The following is a 26,377-nucleotide window of genomic DNA, read 5'->3' on the forward strand; positions in this document are numbered from 1 at the left end:
CACCCATGCCCAAATGCAGCTAACATTGATAAATGGAAGCAGCTAATTCAAGCAGTCGGGGAGATCAGAATGAGATATCAGGGCTCTGCTGGTGAAAGCAAAGGAACTCTCAGAGCAACAGCAGAGTTGTCATAGGGACAGAGGAAAAGAGAGGGAGAGGGGAAGCCTAGTTAGTCAAAAACTGTATTCTGGGTCAAAATATTGCATAAATGCCATGATTCTTGAATGCTATCTGCATTCAAATGATGGGCTGTTTGGTTAACGCCCATGTAATGGCTTGCTTTCATGCCCCACTGTAACCCTAAAGATTAAGGTTAATTTTTCAGAGAGGTTTCCAGTGTTTCTGCATTGACCACACAAAATGTGGTATTGAATTCATAAATTACTCCTTGCATGAAGATATTTATATTTCAAAAGCCTATTATCAGCCAGCCATGATCTGCAGTAAAGTTATTCAGATCCCTTCCAGGTTAATAGGAGGCATATGTGTACATCCTCATTCAGGATACACTCTTACTAGTTTTCTCAAATAGATTTTCTTGTTCATTGTCACATGCTTTAAAATCCTTTGGTAAGTGAATGAGAAAGGAACAGGATCTGCCTCATTGTTTAGGCTTTTGTTTTTTCTTTGCTTTTTACTACATGAAATAAAAAAAATATGGCCCCATTTGCCCTCTGATGAAAACTGATGTAACTCCATTTAATTCCATTTTAATGAATCTGTGTATCAGCTGGTTATCTAGCCAAGAATATATAATGCAGAGGCATGAAGAAAGGATTTGGGGTTTCACTATCTTCACAAAGGGAAAAAAACTATTTTTTGCTAGAACATTTACATCTTTTATGCTTTTATTAGGAAGAATGTAAAGTGTCTCAAGCTCTCATCTTAGTTACATGGAGGAAATCCAGGTAAGTCTTAACTGCTTTCAGTTGATTTATTTCAAATTTGCAGAAAGACAGCTGAGATCACAAGTTGCAGTAAGGTAACTGAGATCACTTTAATCATAGCTGGAAAAGAAAATAATGTAAAATATTCTCTGCTCACAAGAGTGGTTAGAGAAACTTTCTTGAGAAAGAGAGAGCTAGAGAGGGAGAGACTGCTTGGATAAGACACATGCAGTAGTTTAAATATCAGATTTCCCTACCCAGCTGTCCACAGTCCCATTAGTGCCTCTTACTATTATCAGTCTCCCTCTATAATTAGGAAAGCTTCTGGTTTATCTGGGCCTTTTTTCAAAACCAGATTTCCTTCACAGCAGTAGCTGTCATTCACAAGTGCTTGAGTAGTATCTTTTGAAGTAATTTACATTTTACATTATTTTGCCACAAATAAGAAAAGAGAGCATTCAAGTCAGTGAAAAAACCCTTGATAGTAAATGATAAATTGCTTTACTTACGCTGGATGAGATGCTTTCATTCGGCACCTGATTTTTCTCAGACAGGGTCCTGCTCCACTCCCCATCCCCAGGGCAGTTATTATCTGCCGTCTCTGTAGGACATAAACCAGTCTGGATTTGCAGTCTGTCTATCTCTTGAGGTCTCTGTGTTGAAGTAACACCTTCTTGACCAGGAAAGAGTACACTGGAATCCATAACCCCAATTTTAGTTTGAGCAGATTCTCCTGTGACAGTTAGATATTTGCAGAGCTCTTTGGGGTTTAGCAGCTTCAAAAGGTCTCTTCTGAGTCTTTCTATCAGATTCAATACAACATACTTAGATTTTTCCTCTGCTCGTTTTCTCCTCACTTCATCTAACTCCTGTGAGCTTTTATTTAGCACGCCTCCATCCATGGTATTTGCTGTCATTGTCTTAGCAGCCTGATTTGTCAAAGAGCCACCTAAGCCAGAAGAGGCCGGCTCCATATCTGCAAGTACATGATCCATGTCCTGTGACCTGTCAGTGGGGAAATTTGCAGCTGAATAGTTACCTGTGGTATTTTCTTCTTCAATTCTAGGGTAATCATTTTCAATTGCTGAAGAAGCAATGGGAAGCGTATACTTGATTTTGTCTTTCATTGTGGTAGTTTTATCTTGGTGGTGTCCAACAGTAAGGGTCATCCCTGCTTGCCAGGTTGACTGACTGTATGCAGAGAGATCTCTCCTTACATCTACTTCTTTGGATTTTGACTGATGACCACAGAAGCCAATGGTGGTATCCATAGGCACAGTGTTATCTGACACTTGAAACAGATGAGGCATTTCACTGAGGAAATAATTACACCCATAACAATCCTCACCCCGTTTTATATCTTCTTCATTATCACTTTCTAATAAAAATTGCAGTTTCTTTTCCCAGATTTCATTTTCATGAGCTGTCATCACATCAGAACATTCCAGGTACTCAAGTTTATCGTCAGAAAGTTCATCAACTGCGATCAGATTTTTGTCTGGATGAAGCTTAGTGTTAGTGTCACAGTTGTTAGAGGCATCTTCTACAAAGCAGTTATGTTTTCCTATAGGAATATTTGCTTGATCATCAGACAGTGTATTTTTGGTAAGGGGCTTACTGAGGATACTTGGTTCATGTGCCTTGGCGTCTTCAGGGGTCTGACTAGAAGTTAAGACATCAGCATAAAAACAACGGTTTTCTGTGTGATTAGTCATCAGATCGGTTGCTTTGGGATTTACATTACTGTAGCATTTGCCTGCTTTTTCAGCAGTCTCACTAGCTACAGTGTTAACATAAACTGAGTCTCTTGTATTTTCGAACATGTACTTTGTGCAGCAGTGGTTGCCTTGAGGTTTAAGTGTGCTTGTGACATCCATATTGTCTTCCAGACTATGTATGTTTCTGTAAGGATGATGCCTCTGCTTTTCCAGGTTACTCAATAGACAAACTGCTGCTTTCTTTAGAGGCAGAATCTGTTGAAATTAAAGTGGAAATGTCCTTATAGGATTAATTGTTCTATGCTAAAGACTTCTCATTCTGCCCAGCCTGTTCTGAACTTTCCCACTGAGATGATGTGTCTTTGTTGTTTTTGCTAGCTCCTATATTGTTAGTCAGGTCAGAAAGTAACTTTTGGTGAGTTTGGGGTTTTGGTTCTGATCTCACTTCAGCAAAAGCTGAACACTGAATCACCCCAAAGCAACTTATAGCAACCGTCTGATGAAGTGTGGCATCTTGCTCTATGCACCTGTGAACAAAACATTTGTAGTTAGAACAGATTTTTAAAAGGTTAAAGGTTTTATTTAATCCATAAATGCTGGGAGTTCTCACAATTATAGAATTTTATGTAGATGTCACTGTTTTGTACTGTTTAGGGAAGCAAGGATTCTTACAGGATCTGGAAAGACAGCAACTGCTAACTACAATGGCTAAAAACCTCTATAAACAGCTGATCAATGACTTTTGATCACACATTTAATTGCAGAAGTGCACATGGTTTTAGCAGCACAATATTGTGCATGCCTGTATGTGATTTGGCTACATCCACTTGCTAACAGGGATCAGGATTTGTATGTGTAAACATTTCCTCGGGGAAATAAATCATCTGCTCTGTTGACTTTCTAATTATAGTTGTTCATTGATGTGGCAGTGCCAGGGTAGAAATCCCATGCCCTTGCATTGATCTAGGATTTTGAAAAGTGGGGCGCAGGTGCTGTGGCACTTTTTCTCACAAAGCACAACACATTTTTTCTCCAGTTACAGTGAAACTGGAAGCTCTAGTAATATGTCCATTTAAAATCAAAGCTAAAACAGATACAACTATTGAAACATGCACTACTTTGCTAGAGTATATACAAAGTTAAAAAACCACAACAAATTGGTAAAAAACTCAAAAGATATTACATCATTAGTCCTGTAGTTCTTATAGCTAAATGTGCCTGTCTTTTTCAGATTCATAAAGCAAAGTCTAGCCTTCTGGAGCATCTTGACAGTGGCCCTGTAGAAGAGCACTGTATTTATGGCTCTGTTGATAACAAGAGAGCTATTCTTCAATCAAAGTACTCCCTACTCAGCTTACAATAAAGTGGAAGAGCTTCAGGTGAATGCAGTGGTCATGAAAGATGACAAATGAACAGCCCTGGAAGTATAAAGTCCTATATTTATTCCTAGCACAGGTGTGGGGAACAACAGTAACATCTTTCTTGCACGAGCTTGCTAACGTCAACTTGATGGGATGAACCACTCTAAAGTGGTGGGCTCTCTGTGAACCTTCTCTTTTAAATTATCATTCTTCCTCTTGCTAGCCCCTTGGTGCTGTTTCTCAAGCCTGTTCCTGTCCTTGCATGCCAGGCTCCCCCCCTGCCCTGCCCAGCTGGCTTGTTCAGCTGCATTTACCTTGCTGCCGTCAGAACTCAAGCAGAGCAGTTACTTGCACTCTCAGCAGCACTCGGTTTGTCACAACCTACTTTAGGAACTGATCCAAGTCAGCCAGCATGACAAGACATGGAGAGCTAGATTAGCACTTTATGAGCATGTATTTGGCTTGCTCAATTTGAATCTGTCTCGTAAACAACCTGCCGCATCTCTGTTAGTTTCCTTTTCTCGGGGGAGATCCTGCCACGTCTTCCTCAGAGGTGCCTTCAGCAGAAGAAATCCTAAGATCCCATTGCATCCCTTATAAGCCAAAGCCTGCTAGAATTTACTATATTGATAAGTTTACTATAGGACTTTTGATAATATAATGGAGTATTACGTCACTGATGTAGAATTTGTATGGTAGAATATAGCAGAGAATCTCATTCTCTAGGGAATTCTGTCTAGGGTTACCATACGTCCAGGTTTCCCAGACATGTCCTTTTTTTTGGATCCTCTCATCTCTATCTAGGTGGGGGGGTTTTAAATATGATCAAATGTCCAGGATTTTGGTCAGATCAGCTTTGAAGTTTTTCCCAGCTTGTCCTAGCACGGAGCAGCTTGGGGCTAGGGGGAGCATGGGGAGGGCGACTGGAGGCAGGGCACACACACACAGGGCTGGGATGCAGCCCCAGCAGCTGCATGAAAGTAAGTCTGTGGGGGATGGGGGTTGGAGGGCCAGGGCTTTGGGACTATCCATGGAGCTGGGGGTGGGGGATGTTTACATGTGTGTATGTGTGAAAGGGGTGTGTGGAGGGGATGGGTGTGTGAGGGGTGCAGGTGCCTGCTGGCGCTGGGGGAAGCTGTCCAGGTGCCAGGGCTATGGCAGGGCACAGGGGGTGGAAGGGATGTGCCTGCCCCTCCAGCAAGGGAAAGGAGAGGGGGAAGGGGACAGGGAAGCCCTTCAGGGGCAGCAGGGAGTTGCATGGCCCAGACAGCAGCATTGAGTCCAGTGCATTTGCCTGCAAGGGCAGTGCAGCCAGGAGCCGCTGCAGGGCTGAGGGGGGAGCACTGGCAGTTCTGGGGTGGGCTGTGGCTTGGGAGTGAGTGGCACCAAAATGAGAAGGGGCAAGGCACTGGCATATCACTGCCCCCTACAATCATATACCTCCCCCCCACAACAGGTGTTTTCTTTTTTGGACCTGGAAATATGATAACCCTAATCCTATCAAATTTTCAAGCAACTTTCCTAACATTATCAATAACCTCAAAAGAGACATAGTCTCTCTGAGTTTTCCATAGATTCATGCAGAGGTCGAGTGCCTTAAGGCATTATTAAATGCTTATCAGATGCTAAGAAATTAGGGTGAAACTTGGAATAGGAATCTGAATAGAACAGATATACCCTACTTTGAATTTTGTTCCCTCTAACTGAGGACAGTTCTCAGCTGGCCCAAATCAAAAACTTTTAGTCTCCCTAAACCCTAGCTTCCCTGTATAGTATCATAAAGTGTAATTATCCAGTTCTCATGTTATCCTAGCACTGCAGCTATGTTCTTTCTCCTGCTTTATTCTTATTCTTTGTTTTAAGTTAGCATCTGAGAGCATGAGACAGGACTTCATTGTGCTAGGTGCTATGTAAACACAGAACAAAGAGATACTCCCTGCCCCAAAGACTTGCATTCTTAAAAAAGGACAATACATGGATACAGCCAGATAAGTAAGTAGAAGGAAACGGTGGAACTGTATCACGTAACATAGGCAGTTAATTCAATATATCCACCACACCTTAACCATTGACAATATTTTAGGTGTCAGGACAAGGATGTTTTAAGGTGGAGTCAGAGGTTTGATAGTACATTTGTTTTGTCAATAAGGAAGCTTCTTTAGGTGGGAGGGAAGCATTGGAGAAAGCACAAGGTGCTCATTTAGAAATTTTACAGGTGGGTAATGAAGGCTGGCATTGTGGGATGACTGGAGGTGGTATAAGCTGACATCTCAGTAATGATTGAGAAGTGAGATGTAAGAAGGGGATGAGCTTTGAGCAAAAATAACTTATTCCTGGTGTGAGAGAAAAAAAGGCTTATGATAGAAATAGAAGGGGCAATCAAAGCGATAGGCAAGGCAAACAATCATGGCAGCAGCATTCTGAATGGGTAAACATTTGGCAAGATTGCATTTGTGTAGGCTGGACAAAAACATATTGCAATAATTGTGACACCAGATGTGAATTTTGGAATATGGATGTGAATTGTAGCATTGTAGTATGGAGCATAGAAATTAGACACTTTAAAAATATTTCAGGTGTTTTTTTAAACTTCCACCAGGATAAGTGGGTGCCCCTGCTTCCACTAGCAGAGTTCACATATAACAGTGCTATCCATACATCCACAGGCCAGACCTCCTTTTTCTCCAACTATGGATTCCATCCCTAGTTCCAGCCAGCACCACTTACCTTCCCACCGGTTCCTGCAGTGAATGACCTCACATTGCACCTCCAACAAGGCCAGCAGGAACTAAAAGCTAATCTAGACACTATCAAGAATGCATATAAAGACCAGGCAAACCAACACTGCAGCCCGGCCCCACTACTTTGGTTGGCAACAAAGTCTGGCTTTTGTCAAAGAATATTAAGACCCAAAAACTGTTGGCCAAACCGGATCATCAGTACCTTAGCCCATTTAAGGTAATGAAACAAATTAACCCGGTGGCTTTCAAGCTTCAGCTACTAAAGACATTGAAGATATACCCCATTTTTCATGTATCCTTACTCAAACCTTTAATCAAAAACCCTTTTCCTGACTGTCTGAACCCCGCTCCCCCTTCCCCTCCCTTTCTCCCCAACCTATGATAGCGGAGGATCACAAAGAGTGTATTGTTAAGCAGGTCTTAGATGTCAAACATGTCTGAGGCAAGCTTCGCTATTTGGTTAATTGAGAGGGCTATGGTCCCAAAGAATGATCCTGAAAACTGGCTGACTATGTTCATATCCCCAAATTAGTGTAAGACTTCCACCAGAGGTATCCAAAAAAACCCAGTCCCAGGCCACCTGTAAGACAGCCCCATGGGGTTGTAGGGAGCGGGGTGGTATTGTCAGGGCTTCTGGCCAGTCAGGCGTGGCTGGGCTGAGCTCTTGATCTTGCACACCTGAGTTGATCCCTTGCCAATGTGGCTGCCCCAGTTCTCTGTAACTAGACTGATTGTTCAGAACACCATTCAGCCTTTTAAAGTACACCTGCAGCCTCAGGGTGTAGGCATGCCTTGACAACAGACTCGGTCTGCTCTGGCAAGCCTTGTATTCACTGCTGTCTCTGGTTCCCCTGGCTCTTGACTCAGCTTTGGCTTTCCCTGGCCCTGTTACTGGATCTTCCCTGGAACTCTGTACTGGTTCTCTGACTCCCAATTTGGCTTCAGCTTTCCTGAACCAGCTCTTGGATCCTCCCTGGCACTTGGTGCCCAGCTCTCTGATTCTCCTGGCTTTTGACCTTTGCTTGCACCCCTGACTATGCAGGGGTCTTGGATCTCCACTTCACTGACCCTGCCCCTGCCCTGATGCCTTGGTAACCTGCACCCCCATCCAGCTGACCTCTTGTTCGCACTTCAGGAGCCTATCTGCAAGTCTAGGTTAAACCCTCTCAGTGCAAGCTGCCTAGAGAGGGTCAGGAACCTCAGGTGCTGCCACAAGATACCAGGCCAGAGGCCCAGAGCCCAAGAGCACAAGACAGGGCTAGAGCCCAGAAGCTGAGGTCCAAGATAAACAGACATGGGTTGGAGGCCCCAGCTAGAGGAAAGGGATTGAAGACAAGAAGGTGGACACCCCAACAAAGGTTCAAGGCTTGAAGGGCCAACTGTGGACTCAGGGCCAGGCTCCCCCCTCTAAAATATTGAGATTGATATCTGCAAGGCATGGGTGTGTGACAGCAGGACGCTGCAAATACAGCAGTCATGTCAGGTACAAAGTTGGCAATGAGAGGTAATGCATTAATCAGAGTTATGAGTCAGCTGAAGGTTACGACTATAACCCCTAGGGCAACCAAGGTCCTCTTAACACCGAGTACTCCTGTGGAGAGAGAGGTAACAGGCACAAAGGAGCAGGCCACCCTGGATACCCATAGATAGCTTCCCCTTTTATACATATTTAGTGGCAAGTCATTGCAGCTTAGAGAGAGGAGGCGAAGGTCAGGGAACATAGACAGGCCAGTAGAGGTGCCGGGCTCTGGGGAAGCAGATTATCTGCGTCTGTCACAAGGGGCAAGTGGAGGGCTTGGAGGAGAAGAGGAGACAAGAATGTGTCATATCTGGGATAGGGGAGAAAGGGAAAAGGGAAGATGAGCTATAGGGAGTGGGAAGTCCATGTGTCTGTGCACAGTGAGACAATGAGGCAGAAGATTTATGCGGGCGTGTTGAGGATATAGACAAATGTTGCAGAAAAGTGCATGTGAAAGTATTTCTGGGATTCAGTAGCCAGAAAAGTTAAATCATTTAGTCTGGAATATATCAGAAGTAGAGGAGGAGAGGGACAAATGTATAGCAGAGGACATCAGCCCGGATACAGCAGTTCTGCCAGAGACACTCTATGGTGTGAGAGCAGGAGCCAAGGAAACAGGCATTTTGAGTAAAAGGCATTTTGGGGAGATGTCAGGTTGCTAATGGACAACTTGGATCTGTCCCACGCAATAAATCTGAAATAGACATCTGGGGCGCAATCTTTCTCAGCCTGCCTCCCTTTGCCCTGAAGTAACCGCTTGAAAGGGTCAGAGCCCATTCAATTGCTGGACTCTGCTGAAAATAACAGCAAGGCATCAAGTAGTGCACATTGCAAGTGGTATTTTTTTTAATGATGTAGGCACTTGTCTCCCAGGAATCAGGCCAACACTGTACAGTCACTTCACATAGGCCACTGAGCAGTAATGAGTTTTAGACACCAGCTACTTGGGCCATCTTTGAATTGATAACGAAGGGGGAAAATACTTCATATCCTATTACCTGAAATCAGTCAATCCTGGAGCCACATATTTCTTTCCATTTCAGCTTTAGGAAGAGTAAAAACTCAGCAGGTAAAAATGGAGATGGAAAGTTGAATCATGTCTTCCTATATTAATTACAATAGCCTGAGCATGAAGATATCCCACCCACTCATCCATTCCCATTCTGTGCTGATTCTTCTTAAATTCCCCCATATGATGTTTTTTCTATAGGAATCTGTCTTTATCTTTTCTTTAAAAAAATCATCTGCATTGGATCTCTTTGAAGAGATTTAAGTTATTTAAAAAAAACAAAAAACGGTAATTTTCCCAGATGAAAAACTGAGCTCTGGTAACTATTTTTGATGCAGAATAAACTCATGAATACCCATTACTGAAAGCAGCCTTACCATACAGTTGTTATTATAATAGTTCAGCTGCATCTTGCTATCAAGTGGGGAAGAGTTGTCAGATTTCTTGATATGAAAATGAGATTAGTTTGCTGTACATTTTGGCAGATACCACAATGGAAGTTAGAGAAAAATACTTTTCACTCAGAAAACTGTTATAAACTCTATTTTTCAAGCTGAAAAAACACAGCTCTCTTTTAGGGGGTAAAATGGAATACATTAGGTATGATCATAACTGAAATTATTATATCTAGGTATAGATTGGAAAAAAATAGTAAAAAAATGTCTGCAGTCTTAGCTTCTTTAAGAAATATGTGGAACAGGGTGGGCATTAATACATGAATCAAGGCCACCGAAATCATGATAATTTAGTCACCACTGACCATTAATAAATACTAATGTCCAAGTTGACAAGAATTATTAATTGACTTTAATGTGAAACAGGGGAGAAAAATACTAACTCCACTAAGGGTTTTGTCAATTGAGGTGTCTTGGCTACTGCAGTCTAAGGACACCTATATACATGCTGGATGTCTGCTCCGCCCCATGCTAGTTAGCATGGATCAGAGCAGATTCAATTAATTAGCAGGCTCCAGCAACCTCTGTGTCACATGTATTCAGCCACCCTGCACTTCAAAATGGGGGTGGGGGCACTTTACCTAAAGGTTATTGAACAAGCTTTAGTTAAAGTGTCCCTGCCACCATATTGAACCACAGGAAGTGTGAATATACATGATCCTGTGGGTGCTTTAATTAGAATGGCTCTTAGAGCTGCTCTAATTAAAGCACCCCTCTCCTCTCCAGAACACATGTGAAGACATTAATGTTGACTCTGAAAAGCAACAAGGTTATTCAGGGTGTAGATAACTACTCTTTGCGTGTGTCTACACATGAGACTACTGCCCAGTAGCATAGTTTACTATGCAGTAAATATGTGTGTCTATACGTGCACACACTTACTGCACAGTAGACCTCACTAATCATGAGTATATTTGCTACCTGCAAATGCAAGTAGAAAATTTACTTGCAATTACTTACTGTGCAGTAGTGCTCGTATAGGTGAGTGACCAGGAGCAAATCTGTCCCTGGTCATCCGGCCACAAGGAGGACAGAAGATCGCTCCTTGCCCTCACGAGCTGCCTTCTTCCAGGGAGGGCTCTGCCACCAGAGCCCAGGCAGAGACTATGTCCCCCTGCCCTGGCAGCAGGGAACACCAACTGCCACCCTTCCCCCCCCAGCTCCCAGGTCGCAATCGGGGAGTAGGGTTGGGAGATCCTTATCTCCCAGTGCCAGCTCCATGACTGCGGAACTCAGGCTAGAAGATAAGGATCTCCCAACACTGGCCCTGCAGCCCTGCAGTTGCGGAGCTAGGAGATAAGGATCATGCAGCGCTGGCCCTGTTGTCATGGAGTTGGTGCTGGGAGCTCTCTGCTGGTAGGGGCTGGGGAGCCTGTTGCCCAGCAGAGCACAGGCTCCCCAGCCTCTGGCCCATAATCGTGGAGCAGGGGTGGGAACTATCCCAGTCAGAGGCAGGTCCCAGCCCCATGCCCTGATTGGGTGATCAAGACACGGGGCTTGAAAAGAGCTGCAGGGGCGGGGTAGGTCCCAGCCACCTTCCCCGATCTGCCGCTGGGGCAGCTAGCAGTGAGCTAGCTGCTAGTCATGGGTGACTGGTGCCACCTGAGTCAGAGGGGCACATGCCTCTCCAGTGGCCAATCTCACTGACCTGGGAGTGACTGGGAGGGGGTCCCCGTGTGGCCAATCATGCTGACTGGGAAGCGCAAGCAGTGCTCTTGGAAGTGCCAAGAGTTCACCTGGTGCACCCACTCCCTGGCCAGTGCTCACAGTGGGGGCACTGGCACTCCCACCTGTCCCCCTGCTCATCATCTAAGTGGGGAGCGCTGCCTGTCAGGGGATGTACCACCACCTCCATGCACCCACTATGCATCACCACTGCTGCTAGTTGTCCCACCGGCAGATTGAGGCAGGGGGCTGGGACCTGCCCCTCCTCTGCAGTTCTTTCCAAGTCCCCCCCTCTCCCCCTCCCAGTCAGGGAGTCAGGGCCAGGATCTCCCTGCTGCCAGAGGAGGGGGACATTCTCCTCACCCCAGCAGCAGGCAGCACCTTGGGGGCAGGGAGAGTGCTCCCTGCCAGTTCCTGGACTGGCACCCAGGGGGAGCATAGAGCTCCCCCTGGTAGCAGCAGGGACCCATTACAGCACTCCAGGAAGCAAGAGCTGTTTGCTGCCATTAGCAGCAAATCTGCTTCTGCATCCCTGCACATGTGGATGCCTGTCTGGGAGCAATTACTCACAAGTAGTTTACTACTCCAAAAATGATAATCAGACTCAATCCTCCATAAAAATCCAATATGCAGTCAGGGCTCAAGCAAGAAGACTTGTGGTGGTTGATTGCTTCGGTTGCTATAGTTGGAACAACTCATAATTCTGATTAATGCATTACCTCTCATTGCCAACTTTGCACCTGACATGACTGCTGTATTTTAAGTCTCATGCTTTTGGCATTAAGTGCCAAAGCTGAATTTCATGGAACTGAGGATAAGAAAAGACAGAGACTGGTGGTAAAATAAAAATGACAAACTGAGAAAAATAATTAGAAATGATTTGGGATAGACATTTAGTATAGCTATGATGGACAGAGCTGGAATAACTGAAAGAATAGAACAGCAATATGCAATCAGGCTTCTTAGGAATCCTCCAATAAAAATATTCTCAGTAGAAAAGGTTGATTTGTGGAAAACATTTTTGGCAACGGCAAGTTTCAACAGATCTTCTAATCTGAAACCTTTAAAAAAGTGTTTTTTAAAATTGTTTAAACATCCCATGTTGATATTTTCTGAATGAAAACAATGTTTTCGAGTTTGAAATGACATTGGTTTTCAAATGTTAGAGACTATATAGTAAAAATAAATAAATAAAAAATTAAGAGGTTTAACACATAAAAAGGTTGAAATCAAAATGAAATTATTTGAATTATACGCATAAAACTATTCAGCATATTTATACAGAATATTTGCGTGACACAGAATGTTTTTCAAATTTTCAGTTTGTGAAAATTTTTCATGTAGGTTTTGTATTTTGCTTCTTAATTTCAAATGGTGATAAAAGATCAAAAGTTCAAACTCCTACCTTAAGAGAAAAGCATTTCCTGACCAACTCTAAAAGGCAATCACTACAGTAAGAAGTTCAGTATTTGACAGTGATTTTAAACTGTCAAGGAACAGCTGAACAATAATATCACGTAACTCTATCAGCATAGAAATGTAGCCAAAGAGTTTCAGTTATCCCATAATTTTGGAATGGAAAACTGATTTGGTCCATCTACTCAAATGACAAAGGAAGCTTTTGTTGTTGAAATTTGACTCTGTCTCTGTTTGTTGTTTGCTCTCTCTCTCCCCAGTGGTGGTTTATTACTACCACATCAACATTTCAATATATCTAAACCAGTGATCGATTGCGGAGCCTCTGCCAGTAGATCTGAGGCTGAGGGTGCTGAGCGCGCACACGCACGAGTGCATGTGCCCCCCCCCCCCCCCCCCTCGCCCCCAGCCCAGAAGATCAGTCTGTGGAGGAGGAAAGGGGCAGGGGTCAGATCAAGGTGAGGGAGGGAGTGCTGCACAGACAGGGGTAGGAGCTGGGATGAATGGGGTCCCAGCTGGGCCAGGCAGTGGGAGGATCAGAGCCTGGGCTGCTCCTCCAGGGGCATGGGGGATTCCTGCCACTATGCACATCTCAGTGGAGGCTGGGGCGGGGGGGCGGGGGGGGCACAGCAGTGGAAGCCTCCCTGCACACCTGGATGAACTACCTGGGCTCCAGTCCTCCCATCACTCAGCCTGGCCAGGGCCCCACTCACCACTGCCTCTACCCCTCTCCCACCCTCACCACAGGGGCATTGAGATTACTTTTTAAATTAAAGTGCAACCCAGGATCTAGTGTGTGCCACCCCGCTACCACTTTCCTCCCCCACAGATTGACCTGCTGGGTGGGGGGGGAGGGGAGAGTGGTGCGCGGTAGATCCTAGGTTGCACTTTAATTTAAAAAGTGATTTCGTACTTTAAAAAATTGGAAACCACTGATCTAAACTCTTCATGAAAACTGTCACCAGGGCCACTTCAAATGACTAATTTTTTTACAGAAAATTTATGGAACAATATTCATTTCAGGAAAAAAAATTGCCATCATGAAATGGAAAATTTCATTTAAAACAAGTGTTGAAATAACCTTTGGTGTTGAAATGTTCATTCAGGCTGACAAGATGGTATTGAGATGACAATTTAAAGATAAATTTAATTTGTCTAACTAAATTTAATTTGTCTAATTAAAAATAATTTTAATTTGTCTAACTTGTCAGAAAAATGTCACCTTCCATTTCTGACAAAGACAACCAAGGGCAGATTGGGGGAGAGAGAGTGGGCAAGGGAGAGCTAACCACCAATATTTCATATTTTGAAATTTCCTTCAGTCCACTAATATGGTGCTGTTGTGGTTGTAGGTGTAGGAGAAGGTGATGGAAACCTGGTTGAGATTAGGGCTAGGCACTGTAGACATGCATAATAAGAGACAGTCTCTGTCTCAAACACGGTACAAACTACAAAGAGAAGTTTCGGAGAAAGTATGATTATCCCATTTATACATGTCATACGTTTGTATAATTATACATATATACAATTATATATTATAATAATAGCATATTATACTACTTATAATTTAGTATTATATATCATTATGATATTGTATATCACTTAAGTTATCATAATATTATATTTAGTATAATACATAGTAATATATAAATATCAAACAAATATAGTTAATATATACAGTAAAATCTCTGTTATCCAGCATGGGTGGGGCATGGGAGGTGCTGGTTATCTAAAAATTCCAGTTACCTGAAAGTTTTACTCAAGGAAGATAGTGCCATACTCATAGTGCAAATTTTCAAAGAATTAGTGTACAATACATTACAGTATAACATACTGTATAAAGGATAAAATAGTATACAGATGAAAATGCCATGATAGTCTGCTGCCCCAAATGCCAGGGCAGCCAGGCTGCTGCAGTGGGGGGGAGGGTCACGCACACTGAGGTGCCTTGCACAGGTACCCTCAGAGCGGTGCAGCAGGCCGCAAAGCGGCACAGCGCCGTGTGCATCCCACCACTGAAATTCCGGTTAATTAAGTATTTTGGTAAGTTAAATAACTTGCCAAATAACAGGATATATAACTCCGGATAACAGAGATTTTACTATAGTATAGTAATATAGTAGTATCATAGTAATAATATAGTAGTACCATATATATATATATGACACTAAGGGGAAAAAAAACATTAAAATCTTGTAGACACCTAAATGGGACAGAATGAGATTTTAAGTGCCTAAATTCAAGAAAGTGATCCAGATTGGCTCTGTTCTAATAAGTGCAAAACTCATTACATTCATTTAGTACTGTAATTTTGTACTGTAAAGATTTCAGTTGGTTCTGTAGGTGCCTACACTTAAGCAATGCAATGCCAACTAGTATCATGGCTCAGCCGAGAACTTCAGCTTGACCAGATCAGGTCGTTCAGTGTGAATGAATAGACCCGAATGCCTCTGGAAAGCAGTTCAGGTGCTTTTCACTCCATACCAGAGGTATACCTGGGTGTACTTCTGCACCCTGGTGGCATGCTGATTAGTTTAGACATAGCCGGTGAGGGAATGAACGCTGACAGAACTCACCCGCTATTCATAAAGCGGGTGCACTTATCACTCGTGATCGGGCTCACAAAGCTCCACTTATCGGATTTACATAAAACCGGTGAGTGAATTAATAGCATTACGGGGACAATTACACCCCAGCCAGCTGAAAAGGGATGTTTTAGAGGTGCATGGTAGAGAGGTGCAGGGGTTCCTCACAGCTGTTGCTGGACAAAGTCTGGGGATTTTTGCTGTGTGTGCAAGACCTAGCCTTTGTTTCTCTTGCAAGTTTTGGTGCCAGTCAGTGGTATTCACCTGGCACATGCTGGCACCAGGCAGGGTCAAGGCAGGAAGGCAGGAAGGAGAGGCTCTGTCTGCACCAGTGGCAACTTTTTGTGTCTTATGGGCATGCTTGTTTTGGACATGTTTTAGCCCTGCTAGGTCCTTTAGCCCTGTGTATGCCATGGCTCTGACTATCTCTGAACTGTTGAGCAGTTCGGAGATAGCCGGTGAGGGAATGAATACTGACAGAACTCACCCGCGGGCACGCTTACTGTTCATGTGGGCTGGTCAGCCGCATTCACCAGGGCTCCCCCCTTGTGTCCTAAAACATTAATTACACACTAATTATATATTATAATTACACATTAATTATATATTATAATTACCTGGAAATTGTAATGACATGGTGGACAAAGGAGCTCACTACAGACCATTCAGTGAATTACTGTGTACATATGACAGATTAATGGCTGCACCTTTGCAAACTAAACTATATCGGGGTGGGGATTAGTTTATGATGACACAACTCAATAAAACACAAAAGGGTGGCTTAATTTTCATCACGTGTACAAGCACCCGATGTCACATGTATAAGTGCCCTAACTATCTATTTAGATCACCGCCCTTGGATTAAGTAACTGTTTTTTAGACGTTGCAGTCTCAAGTGCAGGTGCTGAAGTGTCCAATCTGACTTTTTTATGGTTTGTACAGGAAGTCTGTGGCAGGGCTGGAAAATAAAATCAGGTCTCCTGAGTCCCAGTTCAGCATTTTAACTGCAGCCCACCTCTTGAGGGCAGGGAAGTGAGAAGAAATTGATGGGACTGTCACAATGAATTTCAGCAAGGACTCTATTTCATACACTTCCTATGAAACATTTATGAAAAAAACAACTTTTAATGAAAAATTCAAAGGTACAGGAACATTATAGAAAAATTTACAGGCAATGTGCTTTTATTTCAGATATCTGCAAAAACAGTAATTGACACTACCTTATAACACCATTGCAGAATGCAGTCTTAACTCTGGAGTCATACCCAGTAACTCCTGGCTACCATTCTTTCATTACCAATATAACTATGCCTATGAACTGAATGTTACACGAGTCATTTACTATTAGCCATTCACTTACTGGGTTATTATAATTGTAGCTATACAAAATACAAATAAACTATCAAGTGAACTATTCTTGGCATGTAGCAAACATCATAAATAAAACTTTCAAGGTATTTAGGGAATTTCTCTATATACTCATTCTATTACATGTCAAGAAGGGCTCACAGGATGAATCCTTCTTCTTATAAGTTTGTTTGCATTTGATGAACTTGTTATTTGTGCCGCACTGAAATAGTGTATTGACAGTTACGGGCAAAATAAGCAAAGTTTTGTACCACTCACTTTGGGTCCACAGTAACTCGTTCCAGGAGCTTACAATCCTAAATATGTTCTTTAAATTTATGCATATGAGTAATCTTACTGACTTCAAAGTGACTGCTTGTATATATGTATTTCACTGAATCACAGCACAAGTTTAAATAATGAGAAAAGAGAGTGAAGATTACCATTTTTCATGATAAAATTGCTGCATTGTTGATTTCTGATTAGGACTTATCATGTGGTGCAATGGGAAAAGAGGATACCAGCACCCTAACGGAATCTATGAGCATGGTGCAGACTTGGAGCCTTGAATTTTCTTATTACTTCATGGTTAACGCTACGGTAAAAAGTTAGAATTTAGAGGCCTGATAAAAGAGGTGAATTTTAAGATTTTTTAATAAAAAGTGGTCACTAGATTTACAGTATCTGGAAAGCTGTTTCAGTTACATGAAACAGAATGGAAGAAGGTGACTTTTATATCAGTTGAAAAAATATCTAGTATGCTGTTTTAGTTGACAAAGCACTGTTATTTTTGCACACAACTGAGGGTACACATTGGTATCTGTCAGAGCCAGCTCCAGGCTCTATTGAAGTGAATGGGAGTGTTTCCATTGACTTCCATGTATCAGGTCCTCAATTAATTAATTATCTATCCTTCGGGTCTCAGTGACAGAACAACTAAATAACATTGATGCATTTCCATGTATATTGTATGAATGCTTCTTTGAAAATGATATAACATTTTAAGTATTACATTTAAAAACAGAACTTTTATTTAAATATTTTTTATGCCACGGCACTGATGACAGTCTTAAAAGCAAGGAAGAGTTTTACCTCCTAGTTCTACCTGTGGCTGCATCTACACAAGATGCTTTACTGCACAGTAGAGCAGTTTACTGTGCAGTAAGCGAGCACATCTACACATGAACATGCTTACTGCTCAGTAAACTGCTCTAATCATGAGTAAATTTGCTACCAGCAAATGCAAATAGAAAATGTACTTGCGATAGTTACTGCACAGTAGCGCTTGTATAGACACCTGACCGGGAGTAAATGTGCTCCTGGTCATCCAGGCAGCAGGAGGTGGGAGATTACTCCCTGCCCCCAGGAGCTGCCTGCTGCTGGGGTGGGTTTTGCCAATGGAGTCTGGGCAGGGACGATGCCCCGCTGCTCTGGAAGCAGGGAGCTTTCAGTCTCCCTCTCCAAGATCATGATCAGGGAGTAGGGGCTGGGAGATCCTTATGTCCCAGCGCCAGCTGCACAGTCATGGGGCTTGGGCTGAGCTGAGCTAAGGATCTCCCAGCCCCCACTCCCCAATCATGGAGTTGAGGCTGGGATCTCTCCATTGGCAGAGGCTGGGGAGCCTGTTCCCTGCCCATATCTATGATCACGGAGCTGGGTGGGGAACAAACTCTTGAGCCCCTGCCCTGCAATTGTGGAATGGGCTGGAAACTGTCCCAGTTAGGGGCAGGGGAACATTGTCCCTGCCCTAGCAGCAGGCAGCCTCCCAGGGGCAGGGAGCAAATGTCCCAGCTCAGGCCAAGAGACAGTTGTCTCCTGGCCCTGTGCTCCCTGCCAGCTCCTGGACTAGTACCCAGGGGGAGCTTAAAGCTCCCCCAGTGGGAGCAGGGGCCCATTGCCAGGCCCTAAGAAGCAGGAACAGTTTTCTGCCATTAGCAGCAAATCTTCTCCTGCGCAGCAAATCTGATCTTGCTTCCCTGCATGTGTAGACACCTGCCTGGGAACATTTACTCATGAGTAAACTGCTCCCAGATCTAATGCTCATATAGATATACCCAGTATAACAGAGATGTGGATTAGTTCTATCACACTAATTCTTTCTATCACATTTATTATTATAATAATATTATGTAAGTAAATAGCAAAATTGGCTAAAAGAAAACCTTATTATTAATAGCCACAGAAACAGTTTTACACAATTGCCAAAAAATCCTCTGATATATTTTTCTCCTCTCTATGCCTGGGTACAAAAGGCAGTCAGTACTGTTTAAGATGCCTTCATTACTCCTCTTAGAAACTTTTAAATTATCTAACCCTTTAAAAATCAACTTACTTCTAGCATCATAAATACCTGAAAACTACAGAGTACCTTCAGGTTTTATATTGCTTCTCACCCCAGGACACTACTCTTACCATATATCTGAGAGACTTGAATGAAAAATTCATAGCAATAACAAAGTTCCTAATGGACGATGTAGAGTAACTAGCACTTTCCCTCATTTTAGGGTCAAAATTATTTTAAAGATAGGGTTTCATATTTATTATTAATGATTTACTTTTTTATGTTTGGTCATGACTTAGGGAGAGAAAAGAATGTTAATGTTGTGTGCTGTTCTGGGGTGGAAAGCCTTTGGTTCTTTTTGGTGAAAAGGAAGATTTTGCCTTAAATACCTAGCTGAACAGGAGCATATTGACCTACCTGGAACTTTGGGAAATATTTTGTCACAGCCAGCTGCAACATCTTCCCCATGTGTGCATTGTATGTGTATGAATAATGCAGCTTGTTCTTCATAGTGTGCAAACCCCCTCAGCTGGCTAAAACCCAATGTATGCAGCCTGTAGCAGGGCACTAGGGTGCCTGCTACTGATAATAGGAAATGGATTCAGCTGCCACTCATTAGGGCAGCAGGTGGCAGTTGACATGGGAACTAATTGGATCAGCTGACCGCCAGGGGGTGAGGGTTGGCCTTCATAAGCAGGCAAGGCTGAGGCCAGAGGTGGTTTCCTTCTGGCAGCTCAAGGAGTGAGAGCTCTGCTAGAGTGAGCAGGGCGGTGTTGTGTAGCAGCATGCGGATGCAGGGTGGCGAGGACCCTGACAGATGAGAGAAGGATAGCCAAGTTGGCTTAAAGATTTGTGTTATGGCCTAGGGGCCTTGTGTTTCTGTTTGGGGTGTTGTGATTATTACACTGGAGGACTGGGTGAGGCTGTAGGGGTGGAAGAGGCCTCAAGGGATCTCCCCAGTAAAGTGGGGGAGTTTCTGGCATCACGGAGGGTGCCGTGTTGTGGGGTTGTCCTGACCCCAGCCCATTAGGGCAACTTTGGGAAGAGTCCAGTAGAGGTGGAAGCCCAGTAGGGCATGGGCCCAGGAAGGTGGGTCTAAGCAGTGGGGGGTCCTGAACCCAGCCCAGTGTGGGTATTACTGGGACAGGCCCCAATTGGAAACCCCAATTGGGAAGAACCCCAGTGGGGCATAGGCCTGAGTTGGGCATAGACAGGCCCGAGTGTGGGTGGGGCGCGCGAGAGGTGCGACAACAGGCCCGAGTGCGGGCATAGACACTGTGGGGAGTGTGGGGCGCAGGCCAGGATGCGAGTGGCCACAGAACATAAGGGAAGCAGGCCCGAGTGGGGCACTACCCATGAGATACGAAACCCCGAGAGGGGAATAAGACCATTGGGAAGTCCGGGCTGGGTGAAAAGGGGCGCAGTCAGAGAGATGCCCCAGGAGGGGGCGCGTATATTGAGTAGGCCCTGAGAGAGGACCAGCACAAGGACTAGAACCAAAGTCCTGGTATAGTAAGACCGGCCCCGTGCCAAGAAGGGCAGGAAGGCAGCCTCCCATTGATAATACAAAGATCAAAGACGTGGCGGGCGAGATAGAGGGTGCATTCAAAGCCCAGGTTGGCACGGTAGGCAGGGACGCTAGGGGAGGTTACGATGCCCTAGGTCGGTCCTGCCACACAGCCATATAGCATTTGCACAGAGATTTCATTGTTTGCCCTGAGTTGAGAGGCTACAGCGGTCACACCCTCCCCTTCCACCACCACCACTGCCATCCCTGGCTGACCTGGGTGCGGGGGGAGCCCCAGAGCTGTTCTTGTCCCACTCCAGCCACAGACTGCAGTTTGGTGAGGTGCTGGGCTCAGCAGGGGATAGTGGCACCAGTAGGCAGGTTGCTTCTTCCTGCACATGCTCCCTGCTGCCTTCCCCATGTCCCCCACTGGCTGGGAGCAGGTGCTGGAAGGAGGGTACAAGCTCTTGGGGTAGAAACAATATTTTATTTTTTTTATTAGACCAGTGCCTGTTCCTGGCCAGTGGGGGAAACAAAGGGGAGAGGAGCCAGTAGGGAGCAGACTCTGGAAGGAGGAGCCTGACACTACCACTGTGCCTGGCAAGATTGGCTTTCCACACAGCCTATGTGCCTGGTCAAGCCCAACTCCCCACACAGCTACTTCCTTCAGCTGGAGCAGAATAGGAATGGCTCTGGGGCTCCCCACATGCCTGTCAGCCCCAGGACAGCAGCAACATGCAGGCTGCAGATCGCAGCTCTGCCCTGGTCCCAACCAAGCTGCCTCTGTCACAAGATCCCAAAGGCTCTGGAGCTGCCCCCTGCCCTGCCCTGCTGTTTGCCCTTCCAACGCAGCTGGGGCTGGTCTGCGTGACAACCCCAGCCTTGTACTATCACAGGCTCCATGGAGACCGGCCTCAGCCGTGCAGCCAGGGGCTACTGGGAAATGGAGTCCACTGCAGCCAGATCTGGCCCACGGGTCAGATTTTGCCCACTCCTGCTCTAGCACTTGCTATGAAACCCATGCCTGTAATAACCAAGCTTTCACCAATCAGCTGGTCATGCAATACCTTTTAGCGAACCTTTGTGTTACATTTACTTGACCATGGCTAGAGTTACATCACACTGAAGTTGGGAGATGTAACCATCACCCTTCACACTCAGGAGGAATGCAAGAAAGAGAAAAGCTCCTATTGTGGAAGAGGTATTAGAAACACTAGCAGTCACCACCCAAAGTACAGACCAGGATGACTAGAAATCTGTGCTATGTGGGCAGAGGGATTTCTAAGTATTTTTTTGAGGGGGAAAGATGGTGTGTGAAACAGAACAGCAGAAGTACCACAGAAACAAACTGAGAAACAGCAAGGGAGCCCAGATACACCTAGAGAAATACTAGTGGCACAATCCTGAGGAACACCATTTTATGTAACTTTTTCCCAATAAAACAGATTGTACCACACTCTGTCCACATTCTCCTCCTACTTTGCATTTTGGCTAATTATCCAGATCATAAAGGGTCACAGAGGGCATATAATGATTTTTTGTTGCCATAAAGTTGTTCCTCCTTTTCATAATTTTGACTGTCTATGGTTAAAGTACAGCTACTCCTTGCTTAACATCATAGTTACGTTGTTGAAAAATGTGGCTTTTAGCAAAATGATGTTAAGCGAATGCAGTTACATCACAGTAGTTAGGTACTAGTAGGCGGCAGCCAGACAACGTCATAACCAAACATTGCACGACTTTAAACAAGTATGTTATCTAACAGATCAGAGACATAATAATGAAACAACATTAACCTGGATGATGTTAAGTGAGGAGTACCTGTATTTCATTAGGTATCTCACTGTATATCAGTTAGTTCATTGAGGGCAGGCATTTTATCCTGCTTGTACCCTTTAGTCTAGTTCCACAGGTAGTAAAATCAGTCTGCAAAGCTGTGGGAGTAACAGATGGAAAATAAACATAGTTACAGAAAATATTTTTTTTCCTAGTTGTATGTATGTCTACCATGTATAACAGACAACTGGAATAGATTTAAAGCATATACATCAACAGGAATACTAACAATCATTTTAGGTTAAAAAAAAATTCCAAAAATAACCAAATTACATGACTTGCAATATTGCTTTTTTTAAAAAAAAAAATAAGAAAAAGATGCTTTAAGGCTGTTGTTGCATTTTTTTTTTCTAGGAATTCTTTTGGAAACTATGTTCTAATATCCTTGCAAACAGCAGGTGGCCAGCACAATGATCCACATTTGCATATTAAATATAAACTTTCCTCCATCAAAGATTTCTTGTCACCAACTTGTCTACAGGCATTTTGCCAAGTGCTAGCAGACAGGTTCTTGGAATACAAGCATTGTATTATTCTTTCCCTTCTACACAGTTCTGAACAAAAGAGCTGAGCAGAAATCTGATTTCTCACTTTGTGACAAATTCTACATTTTCAAAACTTTTCTTATGCTGAAATGGGACAAAAACAGATATTTGAAACTGCCCAGGGAAAAATGTTATAGTCAACTGAAACATTTCATTGAGATAAAATATAAATATTTTATTCCAATTTACATTTTTGAACATTCATTTACTGTTTTACGTGGAATAAATGAACTAATGGAGTTATATGGAATAAAATAGCAAGCGCAAAATAACATAAAAATGGAAAATTCAAACTTTCCATTTCAGAAAGTGCTCTAGGAAATATTTTTGAACTTCCTGAATTGGGTTCTTTTTATTTTTTCTTTTGAAGCAAATTTAACCAAAATCAATACATTTCTGTCACATTTAGCTTTCAATGAATTGGCATTTTCCAGTGAAATAATCTTTTTATCAGATCATTTCCAATCCCTCAATTGTAAAGGAACAATTTTTGTCTTCAGAATGCAGGAGCATTAAAAAACTGATTGTGCCAGACACCAATAGAATACTTTACAAAAAATATTTTTATTAAAGCATAGATAATTTGGCGTTTTGTTTAGTGAACTGTCCAATATAACGTGTTCTTAGTGTAGATCATTCTTATCTGGAAATGTTTACAATCCTTTTGTTTTTACTTTATTCCATGCCTAGTGTAATTGGTCCTAGTCTCTAGGCACTGAAGTAATACAAATAATAAATTTATAATATTATTTATACAAATAATAAACTAATAATATCATAAACATTTAAGGGGACTATGACCGAACTAAAAATCTACGGCAGTTTATTTTGAGGATGCTTAATAAAACTATACAGTATTAACAGGCTACCAGGTCAATAAAATGCATTCCAGACATCTGCTTTTAAATGGCTTTATGCTGTCACTAACATTTTTATCCTCCATTTTGTAATTCTATATGTATATAATTGTGTTTCCAATAGATTATTATTCCTATAGTTTAATTAATGTTTTAGACAGATAAATCATTTTCAACAGACCCTTATGCTGTACATACATTAAGCAAAATACTTGTACAAAGAAATCACTAGGACTCAGATTAATTGTTTGACCCCAACAAGAATAAATGATTGGCCATGCATACCTTTAATTAAAGAGCTCATGTAAAGTAACTGAAGTAAGGCATAACAGCAGCAGCACTTAATGCTGATACTGTCTTAATCTATTTTTATATCTTTGTCAAGTAATAGTATCTGACACTGTAAACGTGCAATTTCTTGAGTATAATTTTATAGATATTTATATGCTAACAAAAGGACTATATTATTTTCTTGGAATTATGATGTAATAAGTAGGAATAAGGCTATGAACAAAAAATACAATATTTATTTAGAAAAAGGGTATCTCATAGCTCTTCACATCATGGGGCAGGAAATTTGTCCTTTCATGAAATTTGTAAAGTTTCTTTATCCCAGTGACACCAATAGAAGTGCTACTTGAGTTAAGATTTCAGCAGCTGGCCCAAAATAGTCCAATAAATGCAAAGTGTAGCAATGTAGCAAGCCAAACAAAAATAATTAAATATCAACACAAGCAAATAACAAACAGTACCTATACATTCTTGTATGTAGGAATATGTACCACAGTATAAATACTAATGTAAAGAAAAAAGCAAGCTCCATTTCACCATCTGTTTTCTCTTTTATGCCCATGCACCCTGTTCTCACAGAAAAGAAACAAGCAGCTAAGGTAACCTAAAAGTGGAAATAACCCAGGGTCTTAAAGGTGGGTACTTACACTTGAGCGTTCTTTAAGGTTTTTTAGAGCAGGACCAGGCAGGTGGCATGAGCTTATGCTACCAGGCAGACTGACAAATAGAGTGTGATTCCCAGTGCTCCAATGCTAGTTGAAAGTTTCAATGTCATGTCTCAGGCCTGATCATACTACTGCATGCCTTTTAAGAGAGACTATTTCATTACAAGCAGCTGATGCCTCTTCCCAGGAAACCCATGGTAAGACACTGTTGGTATGTTTTTGTGATAAGAAGCCAGATTTTACCCACATAAAAATCCATAGGAATTTTCCCATGGAGCTCAGAGGGAACTAGGGTTGCACTTAGATTTTCATACTAAGGCACTGGATTGCTATTAAAGCCCTTTAAACATGCTTAAATGCTTTGCAAAGTATGTGTGGAGGTCCTAGAATATAGCTCAATAGAAATGTTTTGCTGAACAAAGGCACTGATCCATAAAGAACCTATAGGGATTTTGATGTGATATCAATGAGCAAACTAGGCAAATGGGGCAGACAAAATGGAAACAGTAAATGCAAAAACTCTGGTTTCCGTTATGACCAGTGGATGGATCACATGTGCGTGTTCGTATAAAACTGAGAATCCTTATAGTTCTCCCTTACAGGTAAGAATCTAAATGTATCTAGTGAGTTGTAATAAGCGATGTTTAACACTGCATTTTCTTCAAGGGAAACGATTAACAAATCCATCATTTTGTGAATCTGATCTCAATTTTTGGAAAGAGTTCCACATAGACAGATAGCTGTACTTGCAAAGAGGCTGGTTGTGTTTGATGGTGCTCCTCCTAGCCAAAAGGGGCACAAGGGCTTGACCGGTTAATTTCTGTGTCCATTTTATTCTTGACTTTTCCGCTGAGACTACAGTTGCATCTCTGATTACAGTGAGCTTTAACTCAGTCAGAGATATGTAGCTGCTTAATTAGTACTGTTTCAGTATGTTCTACACGTAGGCTCAAATCCAGCTCCTCCTTTAACAGAGTTAGAGAGCTAACTTTAGCTGCATAAATGGCATTTTGGCCCATGTATAGATTTTAGATCCTTCTACTCCTGTGCAATTCACCTCTCCCTTCTGAGCATGGGAAGGGATCCACTCTGGCTACTTAAATGCTCTGTTGTGATCCTACTCCCCTAAGGTGTGTCATTGATATGTAAGTACCTGTTAATTACAGAGGCTGGGGACAGGTGTCACCTTTGTGCCAACATAAAAATTGTTATGGCAGCACAAAGACCAAGCAAATGGACATCCATGCCCATTGTTGCTCCACAAATGCCCACAATTTGTGGCTGTGACATAAATGGCATAAATTTGTGCTGCTTTTTTATGGTAGATGTTGACTAGTGACCACAAGATCAAGAGGAGACTAGACAGTCACCTTGCTGGGGTCACCTGACCCCCAGGTGTCTTTCCTGCCTAGTGCAGGGGGGCTGGACCTGATGGTCTTGTGAGGTCCCTTCCAGCCCCTTACAATCTATGAAAGTTCAGGATCCTGCACTTAGAATGGAAAATCCCATGCATTAATACAGACTGGGGGCTTACTGGCTGGGAAGCAGCTCTGCAGAAAAGTACTTGGGGGTTACAGTGGACAATAAGCTGAATATGAGCCAACAGTTTGCCAAGAGGCTTAAGGCATCCTGGGCTGCATTAGTAGGTGTGTTGCCAGCATGTCAAAGGAAGTGATTAATCCCCTCAATTC

At 42.9% G+C, this 26,377-nt stretch overlaps 1 protein-coding gene across 3 annotated transcripts in view; it reads right to left on the reverse strand.

Moving 5' to 3' along the window:
* The window catches only part of ALPK2 (alpha kinase 2), a 96,995-nt gene extending 72,193 nt beyond the window's left edge, over nucleotides 1–24,802 (reverse strand). For 2 of the 3 annotated variants that reach the window (XM_090037864.1, XM_090037862.1), the window contains exons 1-3: nucleotides 24,669–24,730; nucleotides 15,845–15,910; nucleotides 1,398–3,133 (exon numbers count right to left, since the gene is read on the reverse strand). In XM_090037864.1, coding sequence (XP_089893990.1) covers nucleotides 1,398–2,765 — 1,368 coding nt within the window. In that variant the 5' untranslated portion in view covers nucleotides 2,766–3,133; nucleotides 15,845–15,910; nucleotides 24,669–24,730. Of the gene's footprint in view, nucleotides 1–1,397; nucleotides 3,134–15,844; nucleotides 15,911–24,668 lie in introns of all 3 variants that reach the window. The other variant, XM_090037863.1, reaches the window with a different exon arrangement.
* Between the last annotated feature and the right edge of the window lie 1,575 nt (nucleotides 24,803–26,377).

This window comes from Crocodylus siamensis, chromosome 3 (genome assembly GCF_052110815.1).
Source record: "Crocodylus siamensis isolate JL-2025a chromosome 3, ASM5211081v1, whole genome shotgun sequence".
Lineage (NCBI taxonomy): Eukaryota > Metazoa > Chordata > Crocodylia > Crocodylidae > Crocodylus > Crocodylus siamensis.